This window comes from Phaenicophaeus curvirostris, chromosome 10, assembly GCF_032191515.1.
Source record: "Phaenicophaeus curvirostris isolate KB17595 chromosome 10, BPBGC_Pcur_1.0, whole genome shotgun sequence".
Taxonomy (NCBI): Eukaryota; Metazoa; Chordata; class Aves; order Cuculiformes; family Cuculidae; genus Phaenicophaeus; species Phaenicophaeus curvirostris.
The window spans coordinates 25,630,466-25,652,268 of record NC_091401.1 but is presented as its reverse complement, the minus strand read 5'-3'; the positions used below and the strand labels follow the sequence as shown (position 1 = coordinate 25,652,268).

The 21,803-nt window shown below is 43.1% G+C and overlaps 2 protein-coding genes across 2 annotated transcripts; both read right to left on the bottom strand.

Annotated features, from left to right (window-relative positions):
* Positions 1–2,427: 2,427 nt before the first annotated feature.
* Positions 2,428–6,172, bottom strand: TM4SF18 (transmembrane 4 L six family member 18). Its single transcript, XM_069864845.1, has 5 exons — positions 5,676–6,172; positions 4,452–4,541; positions 3,512–3,654; positions 2,933–3,113; positions 2,428–2,777 (listed from the first exon to the last, which is right to left on the bottom strand). Exons 1-5 carry the CDS (start codon positions 5,850–5,852, stop codon positions 2,763–2,765), a joined length of 606 nt encoding a protein of 201 aa, XP_069720946.1. The 5' UTR covers positions 5,853–6,172; the 3' UTR covers positions 2,428–2,762.
* Positions 6,173–11,141: 4,969 nt separating this feature from the next.
* On the bottom strand, positions 11,142–15,092 carry LOC138724501 (transmembrane 4 L6 family member 1-like). The gene is made up of 5 exons (XM_069864532.1): positions 14,774–15,092; positions 13,331–13,420; positions 13,095–13,243; positions 11,756–11,936; positions 11,142–11,306 (listed from the first exon to the last, which is right to left on the bottom strand). Exons 1-5 carry the CDS (start codon positions 14,948–14,950, stop codon positions 11,292–11,294), a joined length of 612 nt encoding a protein of 203 aa, XP_069720633.1. The 5' UTR covers positions 14,951–15,092; the 3' UTR covers positions 11,142–11,291.
* Positions 15,093–21,803: the final 6,711 nt, after the last annotated feature.

Sequence of the window (21,803 nt, the reverse complement as noted above, 5' to 3'; positions counted from 1 at the left end):
CATATGCTCATGGTGTGAGCTTCGTCCTGGCTCTGTGGCCACCTCCTCTCTGCCCTTGTGTCCTGCAGCTGGAGAGCCAGGTGGTTACGTTGCCTCAACCACCATCAGTCACCAACTACATCTCCATTTCAAGCCAGTTAAATATTCCTTCCAGGAATCTTGGTTTGCCACTAGCACCTCTTGTTAAAGACAATACACGTAGGGTTGAATCAGGATTTGAACTGATTAGACCAAGTTTAACTTTGCCTTACATCCAAAAGATGAAACAAGTTGTTAAATTTATCAATGCGACTCATCGTTGGCCTTTAATACTCTTGCCACCAATTTCAAACTAATAAACTGCCCATTTCAAAGCTGAGCCATCAAGTCACAGTTGAGTCTGGCCATGGCAATGGAGATGGAAGCATCTGGATTATGGATAAATAGGTCTGCAGAATCAATCCGTCCAACAAGAACTAAATTTCAAGCCTGTCTTTGATTTAAACCACTAAAATAGGAGCTACCAGCCTGTGGTAAAGTGGAAATGTAAATTCACAAGACACTATCACAAAAAAAAAGGATGGCTTAAAGGCAGCTAGGTCTTGCCAAGGGTTAGGTACAGCCACCAATAATACTACTGTGGAAAAAGCTGTCACATTTGATGCTGCTCTTTGCACCTCCTGTCTGCCAGGCTCAAGACTTTCCATGATCTAGATGATCTTTAAAGTCCCTCCCAACCCAAACCATTCTATGATCAGAGACAGAAGTTATTGAAAAGTAGAAAGGTCACGTACAGGATTAAAATAAAGGGGTAAGAGCTTGCAGGCATAACTTCAGGGTACGTGCCCACCACTCTCATCCAGCAGAGCAAGATCTATCTCAATACATCCTGTTTCCCTAAAGATAAGCCTATATTTTTCCCATGGTCGAGCCAGAGTCTGAACAGAATACCTTGTTCACTCTCTTCAGTGAAACGGCATCATTCACATCCAGAATATTTAGCAATTCTAGGGGCTTTCTGCTTTGAACATCTACCCTACACGTACTATTTTTCAACAAAAGAACCAAAACCTTCATTCAAATATTTCCAACATTTTCAAAATAAACAGCTCCATGATTTGCAGGCACAAAATCATCAAGATTCAACCAAGGTGTTTGGTAGGAGCACAGGTTGATTGGATTTTTTTCCCTTTGGTCCGCAAACAAGATCCACAAATCCTTAAGAATGTATATAAATATGATATATGATAGGATGCATATTAAACCCAGGGGAAAACAATTTTGCCTTTGCAAACAGTCCCCATTTTATAATCACACCTTTTGACTGTACACCTCTGAACATCCACGTCACCTTGAACCATCTCCCAAAAGACCAGCCCCATTCTTAAACACCATTCCTTTATTACTTCTTGCAAGTTAACAGAAACTAAGCAATTAGAACAGAGGCATTCTTCAAACCCTATAGGAAGAAATCAGGTTTTCAAACCAGTCTGATATAGGAATATCAAGGCAAAATCTCAATATTGTCTTGAAACTATTAAACGACCGATATTTTATTTTTTCTAAGTATATTACCCACATCTGCCTATTTACTGCATGGTTTGCATGTCTGATGGTATTTAATATTAGATGCTGATGTAATATTGTTCTGATATAACTGGGATACATGAATTACTGCAAATCTGCACATACTTCACCTTCCCCAGGTGTTCATTCTCTCAAAACCAGAGTGCTCAACATGAGCCGCGCGCCCACTTTATTCTGAATCCTTGAATTACCACTGGAAATAATTTTTTTTAGAAATTAAAAAGACTGTTTAGGAGCTAATTCAAACCAGATTATTCTTTTTCATCTGATTATTATCAAGAACTTAGCCTTCCTTTTAGCAAGGTCAGGGAATTTAGAAGACTATTAATAAGCTAACACCGGATACTCACAAGGTTCTCTCACATAGTCCCTCAAGTCACGTAATTCTTAATAAAAGAAAATGTTTGCCTCTGAGTATAAAATAAAAAGAAGCCCAGTGCAGCTATTAACGTGTACTAATTAGCACAGCTGATTTCAGAGCTGTGTATCTGAACTTTCAAGCAGGCCTAGAAGTCTTTCTAAAAGCCTTCCTGCAGGAAGACTTGATGGACTTCTCTCAGTAATTGCCTTGTGCCATTAAGAACTTCCAAAATAGAAAGAATTGAGGAGGCTGCTGCCTTTTGTGATCACTGTATTTTGTCTGTAACTAAATTTTTTGATAGGAATGGTTGGACTCGATGATCCGGTGGGTCTCTTCCAACCTGGTTATTCTATGATTCTATGATTTATTCATTTAGAAATCATAGCTTCATCCAACGCACTAATTCTCAAGAGAATAAACCCTCCTGAACCACTGGGCTTTGATTCAGGCTCTTTCAGAACAACTGATATTACTATATTCTAAACAAAGAAAGCAAAATGTAAAAGCAGTTCTACAGAAGTTTATTTAAAAACAAAAAATATGATTCCAATAAAAGAGCAGCTCCGTGGTATTCAAACCTCCCTGTTGCCAGAACAAGGTGGAGGGTAAAAAAAACTGGAGTCCCTCTTAGGGTTAACTGGATGGGTTAGAAAACAAGTGGAAAAACTGTAGATGCCAAACTCTTCAAATAATTTCATCTAAAATAGAGACAAAGATTCAAGACAAAGGTTTCAATTGTCTTTGCAGCACATAAATCTACCATCGTAAATGTTGGAGAAGCCATTTCTGTTGTTTTCTGGGGGTAGAGGAAGCAGTGAAGGTTTTCTTGCCTTTTTCAGAGAATCCTAGCCTGCAAATAAAAAAGGAAGGAAGTAATCACCCTCTTCTCCCAATTCCACTTAATAAGAATGCATAAACCAAAAGGATAGGTCCTCAACTGAGAGAAACCGCTGAAGCTAAACTGACTTGGAGATGCTGAGGAAGTTACCTCAGATGTTTTGTTACCTGGCCAAAAACAGAATAGGTGCCACAGAGCGTCCGTTTCAGCTCAGCAGCCACTTTGAGAAAACAGATGATCAGCTGCAGCCCACTAAGAGCGATGAGGACAGAAAGTAAAATGGTGTTCCACTCCACTATGTTCGGAGGTTCCGTGCACCGAGACCAAGCAGGGTAATCCGTGAGGTACCTGTTAGAGAAACAATCACGTGAAGTCAATGAGATGTGATGGGGGCAACTCAATTTAAATACACATTATTTTCCCTACAGTACATCAAAAAAACTTTGGGCTTCCTATACTCAGGAGCCACACTCCGGACTTTCATTACACCAGTATAACTCCTGCATAGGTTTGCCAAACTCTGCTGAATGAAAATACTTCTTTTCCTCAAATATATCTTCATTACATTTTTTCTTTCCTTACAAGGAGGCAAATCATTTCTTAGGGGATTCTGGTTCTCAGTAAAGAAGCTGAAAAACCTCACTTAACAGTAAGGGTTTTGCATTCGAGAATCTGTGGAAAAATCAGAGAATTTGGCTATTGTTTTGGTGAACAATAACAAGAAAAATTATCTAGAAGTCTCTTACCCTCCAGCAGTGTCTTTGAAGATATAATCCCATCCACTTGAAGAATTGCAGAAAGGGCCTTGGATCAACCCCAGTGTAAAAATGATGAGGCTGTATCCAGAGAAAGCCACTCCGAGCAGGGCTAGCACAATTGAAATAAAACTCTGAAATAAGAGAGACGAGTATTATGGGATATGGACAGTGTCCACAGAAAATATATTCAACACATCTTAGCTACTGCCTTGGGGATGGATTTCACATTTGGTTGTCCCAGTCTTTGAAATTCAGAAAGAAAAAGGCCTGGTAAAGAATAGTAAGCTTACACGTGAAAAATAAAGATTAAGACTGAGTTTAAGATTGTTTCACAACTCTTGGTTAAATATTGTCTGGGGAATTTTTTTTTTTAAACATGCATTTTAGCAAACCTGTTTCCCAAAATGCTGGAGGAATACAACATGCCTTAAGCACGTTTGTATCCTCGATAGGGTAAATTAAGTCATTACTGGAAAAAATAACTTCCAAATAACAGAAGCAAGGGGATAAAGCCAGTTAGTTGTGGCACTTCGTAGAATCATAGAATTCCCAGGTTGGAAAAGACCTATGGGATCATCGAGTCCAACCATTCCCATCAATCACTAACCCATGTCCCTCAGCACCTCATCCACCCATCCCTTAAACCTCCAGGGAAGGGGACTCAACCCCCTCCCTGCACAGCATTGAAACTCCCAGGCCTTCTGCGTTCTTGTTTTATTTCACAAGGACATTTTTGTCAGGTTTTATTGTTTGTTTGTTTTTCTTTCCCCCTGCTTATGCATCAGAAGGAAGGAGCTCCGCTCTTCGCGACCTCTCAACTCGACTTCAAATCCCTCTTTGTGAACGGAAGCAGAGGACGTGCTGGAAACACGGGAGCAGGAAGGCTCCGAGAACAACCGTTAGACACAAAAATAAAGCACAGACTCACCCTGTAGGTTTTGTTACAGCTCTCACTCTGGCAGCACCGATAGAAGACGCTCCACTCCAGGGCTATTAGAATCACTGCCAACAGGAGGATCTATAAGGGGATGGATAAGGTCAGTGAGACTCCTGCAGATATTAATCCAGTCTCCTTCGCCTGTGGAAGGCAGGGGCTGCATCAGTATTGCTCTGTTGAGGTTTTAAAGCACAATTATTCAAGGCACATCGTGGACTGTTCTTATTAGGCTGTCACGGTACTTGTTTCTTCTACTTGAAAACAAGAGCACGGTGTCTCCTGTCCCAGCTGGGATGGACACAGCTATACGAGAGAAGCTGAAAGAGTAAATCCAAGCTCACAAGTAGAAGAGCAAATACCAATGCAAGGCTTCAAAATACAAATATCACTGTGGCTTTTCCCCAAATTTTCAACTATTCTTTTTAGTTCAAATTCTCTGTCTGACTTTTTTTTTCCTCTGCTAGAAAAAGATTAGGTTTTCCTGCCTTGGGAAGACTAGACAACTTGAAGAGGATGCCTCGTGTTTTAGTAACTCTCACAGTTCTGCACCTTCCCAGGAAAACCTTGGCTGGGCAGATGAGACCTTTTCAAATATTGCCTGCGTGCCTTTCTGTCATTTAACTGTTTTCCGTGTCTCAGGCTACGGTGGGCAACTCTGTGCTAGTTTATTCCTACAGATAAGCATAGTACAAAAGTAGCAGTGAAAACCCTACGGCGCCAATCACAGTGAGATGACCTTTTGCATTTAGCCTAACAACAGTGGCACTTGATGCATCATAAGCTGTATCCACCCAGTCCTCTGAATGCTCAAGGCGTGCAGCTCTTAAAAACATCTAAACAATAATAAGCAGCTTTTTTTAGGTTTTGTTTCGTTTTGTTATGCTAAAAGAGCTCTAATTCAACCTCCACAGGGGATTAAATCAATATAGTGCCTCTATAATACAAGCATAAATCACACACTAACAAAAGCCCAACAGGACAATAAGAAATCAACCCTGCAAAATCGCTTACATTAAATTAAACAGTGCACATAGCGTGTCATTCAGTATATGAACATTTTTTTCAGTTTGATTGAGTTTTTTCTGCCTGCAGTGTTTTTGCCGCAGTAATCCACATTCTTTTTAGAAACACAATTAGCTCGATTCCGTTGTTGCACGGTAACACAATGCTATTCGCAGCAGTAATTCATCGCAAGCCCATAGCATCAACACTTACCAGCACACCTGAGAAACAGATCCCTTCAAAATGCCACACGAAGTTGGGAAGCTGGTAACTGGCAGCATATGAAGCTTTCCCGTTAGGGAAATATAATAGGATGTTAACAACAATACTCCAAAGTGCAAGAGGGATCAGCAGGCAACTCAAACAGCTTCCACATGTCTCTAAAGCCATCTCTCAAGAACTTGAGAAGTTTCGCTCTTCAAAGCTAACGAAAGATCACAGAGCATTAAGTATGAGAAGCGTTTTAACCTCCTCAGCTTGATTCAGTCATTTCATATTCGCAGGAACCAAGACTGGGTATGATTCCAGACAGAGATGCTTAGCAGTTAGCAGAACAATAGAGGAATATCGCGCTTTAAACTCATCGTCCGTTCTAGGCATATGTCTTTAAGTAGCGGTTTCCCTTCTAAGGGATCCTCCTTTGTGATCTTCCAAATGAAATATGTCTGGAAGTCAGACTCAGGAAGGAACTTCAGAAGTCTCATTTCCTAGGGACTGCTTAGAAACGCACTCCTCCCGAGAACACGGGTTAGGCTGCAGATACTCAGTGACATTAGGCAGCTTGCCCAGCCTTGCTGCCGCTCAAATTGTCTCCCTTCTAGAGGGAAGGGGGCTGCCAAATGATAAAAACATCCAGCCTACGTATAGAAAAGCACACGCTGCCTCACATCGCAGAGGATTAACACCAGGGCTTGGTAGTTACGGACCAAAGGGTGAACCAACACTTGCTGCTGACTTGGAGCAGCCTCACAAAACCACCAAGCTGAACCTCAGCCGCTTTGCAGAGAGCACAGAAGCCCTAATAACACTGATTAAAAACCTCCAGGCGGACATACTCATCAATTAATTTGTCTTTTCTGCAGCATTACGCAGCAGGATTGTTTCACGAATCAAACCTTACTGCTTCTCCAGTTGTTTCGCTCTGTGCTCCCAGCTGAGCGTGCATAGCTACAGGTCTGACCGACATCCACGTGACTTCTTACACAGGTCTGTGGGTTTTTTTGAACTACCTGCTGCTCTGCACTGTGCAAAGCCAGCCCCGGGCAGTTTCCCCATTTTCATGTGTCATCATTCCCTAAGCAAGTAAACATCCATCCCAGTATCGCAGAGCCAGGGCTGTTTGAGTGCTCGCAGTACAACCCAAACCTTCTTTCCGTGCCCTGTGAGTCATCAGAAAGTAACTCAAGAAGCAGCTTAGGGTTTACTCAATAGGAAAGTCACAGTCAGAGAACAAAAAAAATCAGGGCTGTATCAAAATCAAGAAGGCTGATTTTAGAAACCATGATGTCATGGCATATTTTATTTCTCGTTTCCTCATGAGCTGTTCTAGGCTTTGCACACGAGCCCTCGCTCATGATCTCATAAAAGCTGTTTATGTTGTACGTTTCAACAAATTCCTTCCTATTGCTTGAAACGAGATCAAGCAGGGAAATGAGCATGGTGGTACTCGTGCGATCACACTGGTTTTCCATGTATCCTCTGCTGCGACTCCTCTGTTTCCTACTCCCCTTCTTTTTCTATGAGGTTTTATTCTGAGCTACTGAGCCATTAGCTTTGAGGACCTCCCCACATTTCCTGCTTTACTCCCTAATCACTATGAACACTATGCTCAACACTAGGAATGGTTGGACTCGATCCGGTGGGTCTCTTCCAACCTGGTTATTCTATGATTTTATTTTCCTGTCCTTTCTCTAACTGAAATTAGTGGCAAACCTCCCTTTGGGATGGACAGAACTCACATCAATAACATTGCACCGTACAGATCAGAGAGAACAGCTCAGCTAAAATGCAGACACTTCACAGCCCCAGGACTAATTCTTTGATTACAAAACTCAGAGACAGCATGGCTTGAGTTGGAAGGGACCTGAAAGATCATCTAGTTCCAACCCTCCTGTTGTGAGCAGGGACACCTCCCACTAGATCAGCTTATCCCCATTGCCCCTCGTCCTATCACCACAAGCCTTTGTGAACAGCCCCTCCCCACCTTTCTTGTAGCCCCTTCAGGTACTGGAAGGTCTCTATAAGGTCACGTAAGAAGCTAAAATCTTTTTATCTGAAAGCAAAGACCAAAATTACTAGCGAGCAGCCTAGTCGATAATCTGATTTGCTGCTACGTCCTGCAGTAATTTATTCTGATTAGAAGAAGCTGACTTGAAAATGACCCTTGAGAGAGCATTCCTTCTGCAGGACAACAGTCCACGTCATGACTTATTGGGTATTAAAACCAAGCTCTGGGAATACCAAACCAAGGTGTGTTTTTTGCTATACTGCTAGAACAGGAAACAACTGTTTTATACTGAGCATTAAGCAAACGTGGCACTCGGTTTCTCAAATCCCTTACCAAGTGTTGCAAGAGCTGCTTTCCTGTTGCTGTCGATATCCGTGAGCTGATGCCAAGCCTCTTACCGAAAAGCCATGTTTACTCTGGATGAATGAATTCTCTGCTAACTGAAGTGAATTTAACCTAAACCAATCATTTCTCTACGATGAAAACTCCCAAAACAGTCTTACACACAGGGCAAAAAAAAATTCGACAGGTATTTTAAAAGATAACGTAAACAGCGAGCATTGACGTTGTGCCTTAGTGCCACACAGATCCAAGGTAAAGTTTAAATTCTAAGCTGTACTCATTCTGTCCATTAGAATTTCTAAATCTGTTTCAGTTCTTTAATTAGTTGCATGTATCAGGAAGAAGTAACAATTATGCAAGCGTAAAGGCAAAAATCCATAAGTTGTGCGCAACTTATACCCTATTCTATCACCAACCTGTCTTCCTCCTCCTCTCATGCCACACAATCTAAACTTGCAGATCCTTTTTCAAACAGTGCTTCTTTGTGTGCAAAGACACCAGAGCACACCACACACACAAATTCCTTGCTGCTAACGCACATGCACACGTGTATTTTCCTCCCTGCCATAGCAGGGCAAGGCACAGACAAACACAACAAGAAGAAAAAATATTAAAGACTGCACTCAGCTACTTCTACATACTTATTTATGAATAAATAGTATTGCAAGAGGCAGACGTCCTCAGATTCACAGAATCACAGAAAAACCAGGTTGGAAGAGACCCACCGGATCATCGCGTCCAATTCTAAACAAAGCTTTTCCCATCTAGAAGGTTTTTTTCTGTGGAATTGTGTGTGATTTCATTTTTATGGTTGATTTGTTTCTTTCAGCTATATATTTGCACTGGACAGACCTGGCTGTGAGGATGGATACGCCTCAAGGTTCTGGCTGCCCCATCCTTAGAGACGTTCAAGGCCAGGTTGGATGGAGCTTGGAGCCCCTGATCCAGTGGGAGGTGTCCCTGCCCATGGCAGGGGTGGGACTGGATGGGCTTTGAGGTCCCTTCCAACCCAAACTATTCTATGGTTCTACCTTACCTGTTTTCAAAGATGTCATCAACCATTAAGCTCCTCAACTGAGCAATAATGGCAATCAGCCTCATTTCTTTGTTTTTCACTGCAATTCCCAGCAGCAAACTGACCCAACCAGCATGCTGCTGGCAGCGCATCGTTCAGATTTACTTTACCTTGTGATAGAACATCTCGCTGTATCATCCTACAAGCCACACTTCAGAGGTTCTTGCACAGGATCTCAGAATATTGCCTCCAGGCTGCTTACTGGCGAAGACAAATATTTCAAATTAATCAATCACTGCTGATCTGAATTTGAACTGTAGTTTCTCAACACTGAGGCAAAAAAAGCAGGACCCAAACCCACATTTTGTTTTGTCTCCAGACTCTGCCTACTTCGCTGGGAGGTGAACTCTCCTTGGGAGAGTAGCAGAAGACAGAACACAGCAGCTCAGCTACACGGGAACCTCCCTCTGGACCTTGGAAGGACCATCAGCAATGAACTTCTAGTCCAGACCCAGGACTAAGACTCCACGTACACAGCTGTATCGCTCACAGAGCTGTCATTGGACTATCATTTCCTTGTTGCCTGGCTCAGGTAAATGATCTAAACCACGCAGTGAAGCAGTTCCCATTCCCACTCTGACAGAGCCTGCTGGAGAGGAAAAGTAGGTTATAACCTGAGAGCTTTATATCCTCATTCTCCCGTCACCACTGCCACTCACTGTAACACCAGCAAAGCCATGATTCAGCCTGGGCAGGGAAAGAATCACTGACACCTGCTGGGTGCTTTTAATACAAATCTTTATTTGTGAAATACGGGAGAAGTCCAGAAAAGTCCTGAAAAGTTGAATTGCACGTATCTGCCCTCCATCATCCACATTTTACTGCTTTTTTGTTTTTCTCTAGCTGAGTATTCGTTTAATCTGGGCCAGACTAGGCTGGGTTTGTGTTCCTTCCAACATCAGAATGAAAGTGCAACTTTATTGGGAAAGCACCATAAAGTACAGAGATTTTTTTTTTGCAGTAGTAAGGAGAAAAAAAAAAACAACAAAACACAAAATAAACCCACATCTTTAGTGGTGTGCTCAGCCAGTTGTCTGTACTAAGAGGGAATAGTTCTGTTCTTGGGGCCAGTTCCATTTAACATCATTATCAATGGTCTGGATGACGGGGTTGAGCATACCCTCATTTTGCAGATGACACCAAGCTGGGCAGAAATGCTGATTTTCTTGAGGAAAGGGAGGCTCTACAGAGGCAGGGTAGACCAATGGGCTGCAGCCAGTGGTATGAGGTTCAACAAAGCCAAGTGCTGGGTTCCTCCACTTGGTTCACAATAACCCCACGCAGTGCGAGAGGCTTGGGGTAGGATGGCTGGGAAGCTGCCTGGTGGAAAAAGCCCTGGAGTTACTGGCCGACAGCGGCTGAACATGAGCCAGCAGTGGCCCAGGTGGCCAAGAAACTCAACAACATCCTGGTCTGCATCAGAAACAGTTTGGCCAGCAGGGGCGGGGAGGTCATCCTTCCTCTGCGCTCAGCACTGGTGAAGGGGCACCTCAAATCCTGGGTTCAGTTTTGGGTCCCTCACTACAAGGACACTGAGGTGCTGGAATGCATCCAGAGAAGTGAAGGAGCTGGGGAACGTGTCTTATGAGGAGCAGTTGAGGGACCTGGGGTTGTTTAGTCCAGAAGAAAGGGGAGACCTTATCTCTACCTACAAATCTCTGAAAGGAAGTTGTAGAGAGGGGGGTGTTGGTCTCTTCTCCCAAGGGACAGGAGACAGGATGAGAGGGAATGGCCTCATGTTGTGCCAGGGGACGTTCAGACTGGACATCAGGAAAAATTTCTTCACCAAAAGGGTCATCATGCACTGGCTGAGGCTGCCCAGGGAGGTGATGGAGTCCCCATCCCCAGAGCTGTTTAACAGACAGTTGGGTGAGGTGCTCAGGGATCTGGTTCAGTAGTGGACAGGGATGGTTGAACTCTATGATCTCAAAGGTCTTTTCCAACCAAACGTTTCTATGAAATTATCAAAGATACTCAGGATACATTTTGCCTTTAGATACAGAGACGTTAACGGACAACCTGCACATGACTCCAACAACAAATCCTGGCCCAAAGTCAGATAAATCAATAGCAACAGCACAGCCTGACAACAAACAATGCACGTTTTAGTATGCATGGGATATAAAAACCCCACAAAATACTTAATATACCACACATGCACCGACGTCAACACATCATCTGGTTTCTAGCAAGCGTATGCCTGTGGGGAGAACAGAAAGAAACACACATTAAGAATTTCAATATTGTATATAAGACCTAAAATTAACCAGACAATATTTAGAGAACCATAACACAGCTCTTTTATACTGCAGTTACAGCGTGGAAGATAGGACTGAAGACAGTAATAGAATCACAGAATCTATGAAAAAGCACCACCAGGACATCTGTGTTTCAGTTGTATCATCTCTGTGATGCTGATGACCACATGGGAAAAAGCCTTCCAGTTCCTATGCAGACTAAATTCACTGGGACTGAAAGCACATGGTCAAGCACTACATGAAAATGCTCAACACAACGTGGATCTAAAGCAGTTGCACACTGAGTCGTTGCTTAAGAATATCTAACATAATAGCTGCTCCACAGTAACATCACTAGCAAGAGCATTTTGTGTTCATCTGGGAAGCATGCTTACGGCTCCAAAGGGCTTACCTCCTCATGACTGCAGCACAACCCACACAACCCTCCAAGAATGCCATTGATTATCTGTATGAAGCACAGAATGAACTCTATTACTCCCACGACAAGGAGGATGGAGAAGAGGGTGACGTTCCAATGCACGATGTTATGAGGTTCTTGACATTCAGACCACTTGCTGTACTCAAACAAGTACCTGCACACAGCAATTAAAAAGATATTAACATTGTGACAGAGTAAGATGCTTACCACACTCTAGAACCAGACTACATCTAGTCTGTAACTGCATCAAGGATAATCATTGTAAGTGGGAAAAGAAAAGGCAATCGTTTATTCTTTGCAAAGTTTGTTCTGTTTAAGAACATGTTGAATGATCAATGAGATATTTTTAGGTCTTAATTTCTGTTAAAAAAAAAAATCTAAGCTGTAAAGGCAGAATCTTCTATCACTGATTAAAGTGAGACAGAAGTTCAAGAAATCTGAAAGAGCAATACTATTTCTCAAAAGAACTGCAGAATCTTCTATATTCAGTCACAGTTGGGGACAAGAAGGAACAGCCCCTCTTGAGAGAGGTGCAACAGAATTGTAAAATTCAAACCCTTTGCTGTGAAGGAGCTCTGTGTGGCTTCTTAGTACTCAAACTGTCTGGCATCAGTCGTAAACTGTTACCAGAATCAGCCCCGAGGTTGCCAACCACACACAGACATTGTAAAAGCACATCACGATCCAAACCAAATCCTCTTCCAACCTATAGGATTTGTGGAGATTAATGAGAAATAGCATACAACTCAGCTAACAAGGCTTTGCTTGCTGGAGAACTCTAATTAGGGATAATGAAGAACTTCTGGCCCTCCCCACCCTGCAGCATACAAAGAAGATTTTTATAAACCTTTTCTATTTTTATTTAGAAAAGTTCTGTGCCATTGTAACTAATGAAGTTACACTGGTATAAAGCAACTTCAGAAGGAAGCATCACAAAACCGATTCCTACACAACGGGACAAATTTTCTAACAACCACTATTCATAGTTTGTAAAACTCTCAGATTCCCCAAACATTGAATTTTATGTTAGAGATGCTCCTAGACATGAATTATATATGTCTTATATAGATATTATTACCTATATAAACAAGTTCAGATCCCTTTTTGTAGGACAGAGGATTTGTACCGCTTTGGATTTAGAACTCTAGCAGGGTGGGTAGCTGGCACCATCTATTTAGGTCTTGGTGATTGCGAAGCATAAACTTGGGAATGGGTCTTGGTGCATGGTTCCTGGATATTGCTGAAGGGCACTGGAATGAAGATCAAGGGTACACAGGGGGAGATACAACATCCTCCTGGATGGACAACTTACCCTCCAGAGGATTCAGTGAAAGGATAGATCCACTGTCTTTCTGGGTGAGTAGAACAATATGGTCCATGAGACAAGCCCAGCGCTGAAATGATTATGCAGTATCCAGAACCAATGAGCCCAATCACGGCTGCCAGAACTGAGGACAGCATCTGCACAGCAAACAGACATGAACTTTTAACTGAACAATCACCTTGTCTTTGGGATTTTCTCAGACTGGAACGTAAAGACTCTCTTACCGCGCAGCTTTTCCCGCAGTCGGCGTGGCCAAAGCACCCACAGCGGTCATCGCGGTGGAGCCCAATGAATACTGCAGCTGGAATGAGCACCTAGGTAGGGAGCAAACAAACCACATCGTCCTCTTTTGCCGCACAGACAGGACAGATAAAACATAATGAATCTCATTTACATTGCTTCTTGGTGGGGGAATGGGGGTAGTGTGTCGGACTTGTTCAGTTTTACACAGTAGGCATCTCCCAATAGCAGCAGCGACATCACCAGGACAGGCACATTTCTCTTTTCTCTTAAGAGTGTAGAGAGCCTGTCGATGAAGAGCCTGCTGAGGTATTGCTAACATTTAAAGGACTTCAACATCTGAAGTTTTTATTCACATTAAAGGCTGTATCCTGCAAATAAAATGCTTTGCAAAAAAATGCCCTCACTTTCTACCACAAGATAAGTCTTTCAATTATTGGTTAAAAACCCAACTACTACAAATACATTAGTTACTGAAGCATTATCACTGCCTGTGTGACAAACCAGTCTGAGCAGGGTAGAAAGTCTAGAATTCCTTCACCCCACTCAGGCAAACATCTCACCACAGACATCTAGCTTTTCGTAGGTTTTTACAACCAGCTTCCAGGGACAGAAATGCAAAGTAACAAAGCAGAAATTCTCTGTAAGAAACAAGTCATCCATACTCCAGAGCTTTTAGCGCAAAATCAAGAAGGAGCAGGGTTGTATAAAGAGAGAATTTCCCTTTAGCACTAACAGGACTTAATAACAGTTTGTGCTTATAAAGACTCTGCACCTAGGAGTACCTAAGAAAACCATGAAGATCTGTAGCCTATTTCTAAGCAGCACTTTTAAAAGTGAGTGAAAAAGGAAGCCTAGAGTCAGGGAACTTAAATATGCTACAACATGGTCTACAAAGTTGAAAAGGCAGGAAAGAGTAGTTTCGGATTAACAATTTCCTGTGACAAACACACTCAAATCTTCACCCTTTGCTGTCACTCGAATACAAAGCTTTGACAACGGCCACTCGATTCCTCCAAATAAAGAGCTAAGGCAGAGAAATAACTGTAAGCATCTCAGATAACAGGAATTAAGGAAATGCAACTAAATGTTATCTAAGGATATAAAAGGAGAAGGATTCAATAATAACAGAAATGTAAGAGTTAACCCTTTACACAAACCATGACCCACTGAGAGGCTTGGTTCCAGTTTTGCATTTGGATTCTGCACCCTAGACCCTATGACTTTCTTGGTTCTAAAGTGGCATAATGTTATAGATAAGTAACTAATAACACCTATGGGGTAATATAGCTAATTTAGTCTGGTACAAGTCCAGAGATTCCTGCAGATAAGAGATATGATCAATACATTAGCATAAATGGTAAAGAAACATTAATACCAAGTATCTCCAACATAAACTTGAAAGAAACCACTAGCCCATTACTTACCAAAATGCCTCCACCTAGAATGCCATGAAGGCACTCGACGTATTTGCCGAGACGATGCTCTGAAGCGTATCTTGTTTCACCATTAGGAAAATAAAGTAAAATATTTGCGATGATGCTGATCAAGGCAAGGATGAGCAACTTGCAACCGATACACCTGGTGCGCGCTCCGAAACACATGTTCTCAGCTTTGAAAAATCCTTCTCTCACTAGTCCAATTCAACTTCTGTCACACCTGTCCGCGCCTAAAAGAAGATCAGCCTTTCTTCTCGCCTCTTTAAATACTCGGGGTAACCTAGCTACCTGGATGACGTTTACACCTCTTCGTAACCACCATTCCCAATTGCAGAGCGAGGGAGCGGATGGCAGAACGCCACCACCCTTCTTAAATGCAATAATTGCTGTCAAACCAAACGCAACCGAGGAAGGTAATTTCACCCTAATGGATGATGCATGGAATGGTCACCAGTGAACATGACTAGACATGAACAACAGGCTAAAAACCACAACACAAGTTCTGTTAGGAACTGAAGGAAAAAGGGTTTGTTTTCTTTGTTAGGAGCAGCTTTAATTTTTAGGTTTATAGACTGATTCAGAACAACTCCAAGCCAGAGAAAGACTCGTCTGACTTCAACAGCATTGACTCAGAGTCTGGTGTATAAATAAAATAAGGTCTTCAGTAACGAGGAGTATGTAGAGCAACCACTCGCTTTGCTATCCTGTTGTTGGAATAAGAGCAAACCTCATCAGGAAGGTGAAAAACAAATAAAATGGGCAGGTAGGCTTCTAAGGAGTGTCCTTATTCTCACTATTATAAGTCAAGCTGAATTTAGATTAACAGCCATGTGCTGGAGCTAAACCAAGCAAACACTGATGAAAAGAATCTTCTTCAAAAATATGATTAGGGAATGCAATCCTTACGCTGAAATTTCTTGTATAGAAATAAAAAAAAAAGAAAAACCCCAAACAGAAATTTATTACACCAGCGGTTTCCAAACTGTGTTGTCTGTACCAGTAACATCAACTTGCATAATAAATGGAAATATAAAGTTAACAGGAAAAATTAGGATCTAGAGGATTCTCTTCCCTCATGCAAATTTTGCTAAAATAGCCAAAAGCTTCCTCCTTCCCATGCACAGAGCTCATCACAGAGGGATGAGCTGCCACAACCACCACTACCATGACAGAAGGTAAGACAGACACAGGCTGAGATGAGATCCAGGAGGTGCCGCTGCTGCCATCATCACCGTACAATGTAATTCCTATCGCAAAAACAGTAGCTAGACAAATCAACTTTCATAGAATCACCAGGTTGGAAAAGACCCACCGGATCATCGAGTCCAACCATATTTTTTGGTTTAGGAATGTAGAGCATATTAGAAAACAGTACAGAGATTTTTTTTTTCAGTTATCTGGGGGTGTGTGAATATTTATTCAGGTTTTTTGCTTGCAGGGTGTGTGAGGTTCGGTTTTTTTTAATAGCTAGATGACACTGTAAACAGAAGTCCAGTCCAAATCCCTCGTATCCTTGGAAGTGATGTGAGCAACACTTCAGCTGAGAGAGAGCACATACACACACTAAAAAAGGGGTGTGGAAGGAAAAGAGAACAGCCTCGTGCAGATGTGGGTTTGTGATGTAACTTCTCCGGGTATTGTAGCCGTTGACCTTGGAGACTTCCTTCACCATGAGAAATATCCTCTAATTGTAGAAACACAGGCTTAGCATTATTGTGCACTTCACCTCCGATGACTAAAACAAGCATAAACATCATCCTGCAGGTTTCCTCTGCAGAAGGAGACGGCTGCTCGACTGAAAACTCCCTTTATTGTGTTACGCTAAAAAAACTCAAACCACTGCCCCTCCAACAACCACACCATACGTGTGGCCACAGGGAAGCAGATTTAAAATCCGTTCTATTTATAATCTGTATAATTGCTTACTAAACACTTGATTGGAAATAAATTTCACATAGTCTCGATCTTCCTATATTTCAAATCAATTCTGTACATTATCAAGCATGTGGGGCACTGCAGTCACCCCCAACAATACAATAGGAGTTCAGATCTCTCCTATGTAATCATATGGATTACAAAAATCTTAAGTTTATTTATTTCTCATGCCTGTTTGCTTCATAAAACTTAGTTTTGCTGCTTGGCAAAGTGAACAGCAGTGGATTTTTGGAATGCATTGTCAAGTTTTCACTGCTGAAACTGGCCCAGAGGAGCAGTATCATAGAATCACAGAATGGTTTGGGTCACAAAAGACCTTAAAGATCATCCAGTACCAAACCTCATTAGCCAAACCTGAACTTCTCATCAGCCTGGGGCCAAACTCCAATTCGTGACATGCTCCAGCACCATGAGGTGGCAGAATTTACGCTACGGTAAACAGAAGCACAATTGGGGTTTGTGCCTTTTATACAAGAATTGCAGTGTTTGCACTTAAAGATGTAAGACAACTTCTTACTCACTCGCAGGTGCTTCCCCATGGCCCATGGGGAACTCCAGTTTCCCACAGGACTATTCCTGTAGCTCTGATGTCTGTCCTGGTCAAAGAATACCAACTAAAAGTCATAGAACCATAGAATAGTTTGGGTTGGAAGGGACTTTAAAGATCATCTAGTTCCTACCCCCCTGCCATGGGCAGGGACACCTCCCACTGGATCAGGCTGATCAAGCCCCATTCAACATGGCCTTGAACACCTCCAGGGATAGGGCAGACACCACATCTCCAGTTTATACCCATTGCCCATCACCCTATCACTACAAACGTTCTGTTGATTATGATGAATCACTTCAGGATTCTGGCTTAGGGCGGAGGTGCTAGACAAGGTTGTAGCAGAACTGATTTTGAGCTGTTGGAATGGGTCCAGAGAAGGCTACAAAGATGATCCGAGGGCTGGAACATCTCCCATACAAGGACAGGCTGAGAGAGTTGGGGTTGCTCAGCCTGGAGAAGAGAAGGCTCCAAGAAGACCTTAGAGCGACCTTCCAGTACCTGAAGGGGGAACAAGAAAGCTGGGAAGGGGCTGTTCGTAAAGGCTTGTGGTGATAGGATGAGGGGCAATGGGGATAAACTGGAGAGAGGCAGATTGAGACTAGACATAAGGAGGGATTTCTTCACCATGAGAGTGGTGCGGGACTGGCCCAGTTTGTCCAGGGAAGCTGTGGCTGCCCCATCCCTGGAGGGGTTCAAGGCAACGTTGGATGGGGCTTTGGGCAGCCTGATCCAGTGGGAGGTGTCCCTGCCCATGGCAGGGAGGTTGGAACAAGATGCTCTTTAAGGTCTCTTCCAACCCAAACTATTCTGTGATTCTATGACTGGGCAACACAACATGCATATCAAGACAGATTATGAGTTCACATTTGTCCTCCCTTACAAGTTATTGTCATTTGTTGTTCTCCTGCTGTTTCGTAGGTTACTGCTCACAGAGACAAACAGTGGCTCACACAAGTGCTGGAGATGTGTGATGAATACACAGTCCCCGTTTAGCTAAACCAAGGGGATGGCTCTGGGCCAGATGTTCAGGCAGACCTCCTGGTGACCCACGACTTCCCTTTAATCAAGTGGAGAAACACCCATCCATTTCTCAGTGCCCAAGTGATATATTCCTCATTTTCCAGCCATCATCCACAAAAACACCACGTCGCAGCTATAATTGTCCTCATCTAATGAGCACATGTCGATCTACAAACTCCACCTGGGCAGTCACAAGAGGAAACTGCTCCCCTGAAATCCTTGGTGTCCATGGCCTTCTGGCTCCAGTGAGAAGAAAGTTTCCACATTACCACTATTAATTACATGACAGCTCCTTGGATGAAGTAATGAGCTACTTCTGAGGAGGAGCAAACACCTGTTGCCGTGAGATAGATCACTGAATACAAAGCCAATCACTCCTTACTCTGCTAGAACACACACACATGCTTATTTGCCATCTCCAACACCACCAAGAGACAGAAAACTGATCCGAACCGTAGAAGAAATCAGCTTGAAGCAAGTGTCCAAACTTGTGTGCAACAACACACTGACACATATAGAGAAGACTTAATTTATTAGTAATAATATTCACCTAAGGAGTCAGCAATGACACAACAAAAGTATTTTTGACACTTAACCAACCAGCTCAGAGATTCAAAAGCTTCCAATCAGGGCAGAGCTACCACTAAATGAGTGTACAGCAATTGCTCTCTCTGAAGAGCCCATAAACCTTGCTTAAGAACAGCAATTATTGATCCTAGGCTTACAATGCTACTGTAATGTCAAAAAACCACTTCAAAAAACCTGTTTTCTGGTGACATATGAAAACCATAACGTAGCCAGCATTCATTACTTCCTGCAACAACGTTATTATGATAAAAATAGGACAGAAGACAAACAAACCCTATTTCTGTCTCAGCCTGTAGGTGAAGCCTCAGCCGTGCAAAAGGGCCAAAAAGTGTTTGTTTCCCTTGGACTGTAGTATTTGTGCACAGGTTTGCATTCTGTATCCCTAAAAGGGTGACGTTCTTCCAAAAGTTAAGCCTGAAGCACTACCATCACTGCACAATAAGCTTACTTTTTTCTACACTGGGTGTGTGAACCAGAAAACCAGAATGATCATAGAATCATAGAACGGTTTGGGTTGGAAGGACCTCAAAGTCCATCCAGTCCCACCCCCACCATGGGCAGAGACACCTCCCACTGGATCAGGGGCTCCAAGCCCCATCCAGCCTAGCCTTGAACACCTCCAGGGATGGGGCAGCCACCCCTGCTCTGGGCAACCTGGGCCAGGGCCTCCCCACCCTCATCGTGAAGAAATTCTTCCTAATGTCTAGTCTAAATCCACCCCTCTCCAGTTTATAGCCAGATAAGATGCGCAGAACGTCTTCAGGCTTGAAGGGTGTCAGTTTTCTGATTCTCCTTCCCTGTAGCAATAGGCAGAAAACATCCAAAAGACTACCGCTTGGCTAGGAACAATCTACATGTTGACTACATAGCAGTAAAATGCAAAATTTAGTGTTTATAACTAACATGTCTTTCATGTTGTCATGACTGATATTGCAGCACGGTGTATTTGCTTGCAAATCTCTCCGCATCAGGAGCAATTGGATCCCATACAATGCAATCAGGAGAGCAAATCAGACAAGACTCTTGAACAATGATTTCCTAAACTGCACTCTCATGCTTCCATCAACCTTTGCTATCATCCTTTAAATTGGAACTCTGAAGTCCATCTAACAACGTGCAACGATTGCGCTGAATTATTGCTGTCATCTGGCCCTTAAAACAGCTGTCGGTCCCATAGCCAACTATTTCATGGTCATGTTCCTCCACCAGGCACATCAAGACCTCAAAGATTCTGATGATCATCTCCAAGAATCTTCACAAGCAATAGGACATGTTCTATCAGGAAACGTTTTCTCACCTGAAGCATAAAACCTCAGCCATCTGGAACCAGTCCCGTGCCCAAACCCGAGCACTTGGACCTGATAAACGAGCTGGCATTGCCTGAGGGATCCCCCACAATAAGCTCTCTCAATTCTAGCAGCAAGACACATTCAGAACTAGATTTCTTACTGCTCTGAAATGCAGAAAACAATCAAGTTCAGCACACAAAAATTCTGGCTCGGTAAAAAACCAAACAAGCCACTCCATACCTAGAAGATGTAACTCACTCTGTATTGTGAACTGTCTAGAGGATGTATTCATACAGACAAATGAAAAATACGATCCTAATTCATATTTGCTTTATTAAAGCAAAGGGCTGGATCAGGCTAGACCCCTTGTATTTGAGAAAATTTAAGTAGAGTAACTCCAAATTGGTAGCATAAGCCATACTTAAGAAATAAATGTGATGCATCAAGTTTCAGATGGACACTTTGACATGACAGGTGTTATCATATGAAAGACAAAGTACTGGATGGAGCCAAAGTCCTCTTATAGGCATTTAATGCCTATAACAACCAGGCATTTCAACTTTATAACTGGTGTGTGGCTAAGTTCAAACACAATCCTGCCCATAAACAAAAGTAAACACAGCTATCTAAGGTACACACAAACAGACTAACACAGCCTGGTACTTAAACACATGGGAATTTCAGTTCCTTCATGAGCAATTTCTGCGCTCATAAGGCTTTCTTCATTTTCTTTCAGTAAGGTTGGCATTGTATAAAATATTAAGGTGACTTCTAGCTACAAGATCTTGCTAAGCACAAACTTTACTGAATGTGATCAGACTGCAAATTCCATCAGCCTTCAATATTTCATTTCTGCCCTTCAAATACACTAAAAAAAAAGCCAAAATCATTAAGTAGGATCATAGAATGGTTTGGGTTGGAAGGGACCTCAAAGCCCATCCTGTTCCAGCGCTGCCATGGGCAGGGACACCTCCCACTGGATCAGGGGCTCCAAGCCCCATCCAACCTGGCCTTGGACCCCTCCAGGGATGGGGCAGCCACCCCTGCTCTGGGCAATATAAGTATAAAGTCCAAGGCTGCCGGCTGACCCGTGGGAAGCAGAGCCACGTGGAGCGTGTTTGCAGAGCTTCACTGCAATGTTCACCCGTTTGCGGGTTCACCTTCCACTTTCCCCTCCGCATGCCGGTGCGGTTCCTGCCACACTGAACTCTCAATTTGGGGCAGAAATTCAGGGTCTGAATGTTTGCCAGAGAAAGCAGCAGAGCCCCTGGGAGAGCTGAAATGTCTTCAACTGAAGGGAGGTCCTCTCCTCTCCCCACTGCCTGAGGGAAACATGCTGCTGATACTGCGTTTATGGCCCCTGGGTGATCCCTGCATGGGAGGGACCGTTCCCAAAGGCTTGGAGTGATAGGATGAGGGGCAATGGGTATAAACTGGAGAGGGGAGGTTTAGGCTAGACATAAGGAGGAATCTCTTCATGATGAGAGTGGTGAGGCACTGGAACAAGTTGCCCAGAGCAGTGGTGGCTGCCCCATCCCTGGAGGGGTTCAAGGCCAGGTTGGATGGGGCTTGGAGCCCCTGATCCATTGGGAGGTGTCCCAGCCCACGGCAGAGGGGTTGGAGCTAGATTATCTTT

Bases quoted from the DNA above. Each gene is read 5' to 3' on its own strand.
- TM4SF18 (XM_069864845.1), bottom strand. From the start codon at position 5,852: ATGGCTTTAGAGACATGTGGAAGCTGTTTGAGTTGCCTGCTGATCCCT. The intron at 4,542-5,675 runs GTAAGTGTTGAT...ATCCCCTTATAG, and splicing joins TCTGTTTCTCAGGTGTGCTG to ATCCTCCTGTTGGCAGTGAT. The intron at 3,114-3,511 runs GTAAGAGACTTC...TTTCTCTAACAG, and splicing joins TTCAAAGACACTGCTGGAGG to GTACCTCACGGATTACCCTG.
- LOC138724501 (XM_069864532.1), bottom strand. From the start codon at position 14,950: ATGTGTTTCGGAGCGCGCACCAGGTGTATCGGTTGCAAGTTGCTCATC. The intron at 13,421-14,773 runs GTAAGTAATGGG...CTCCCTACCTAG, and splicing joins TTCTAGGTGGAGGCATTTTG to GTGCTCATTCCAGCTGCAGT. The intron at 13,244-13,330 runs GTAAGAGAGTCT...TTTGCTGTGCAG, and splicing joins ACTGCGGGAAAAGCTGCGCG to ATGCTGTCCTCAGTTCTGGC.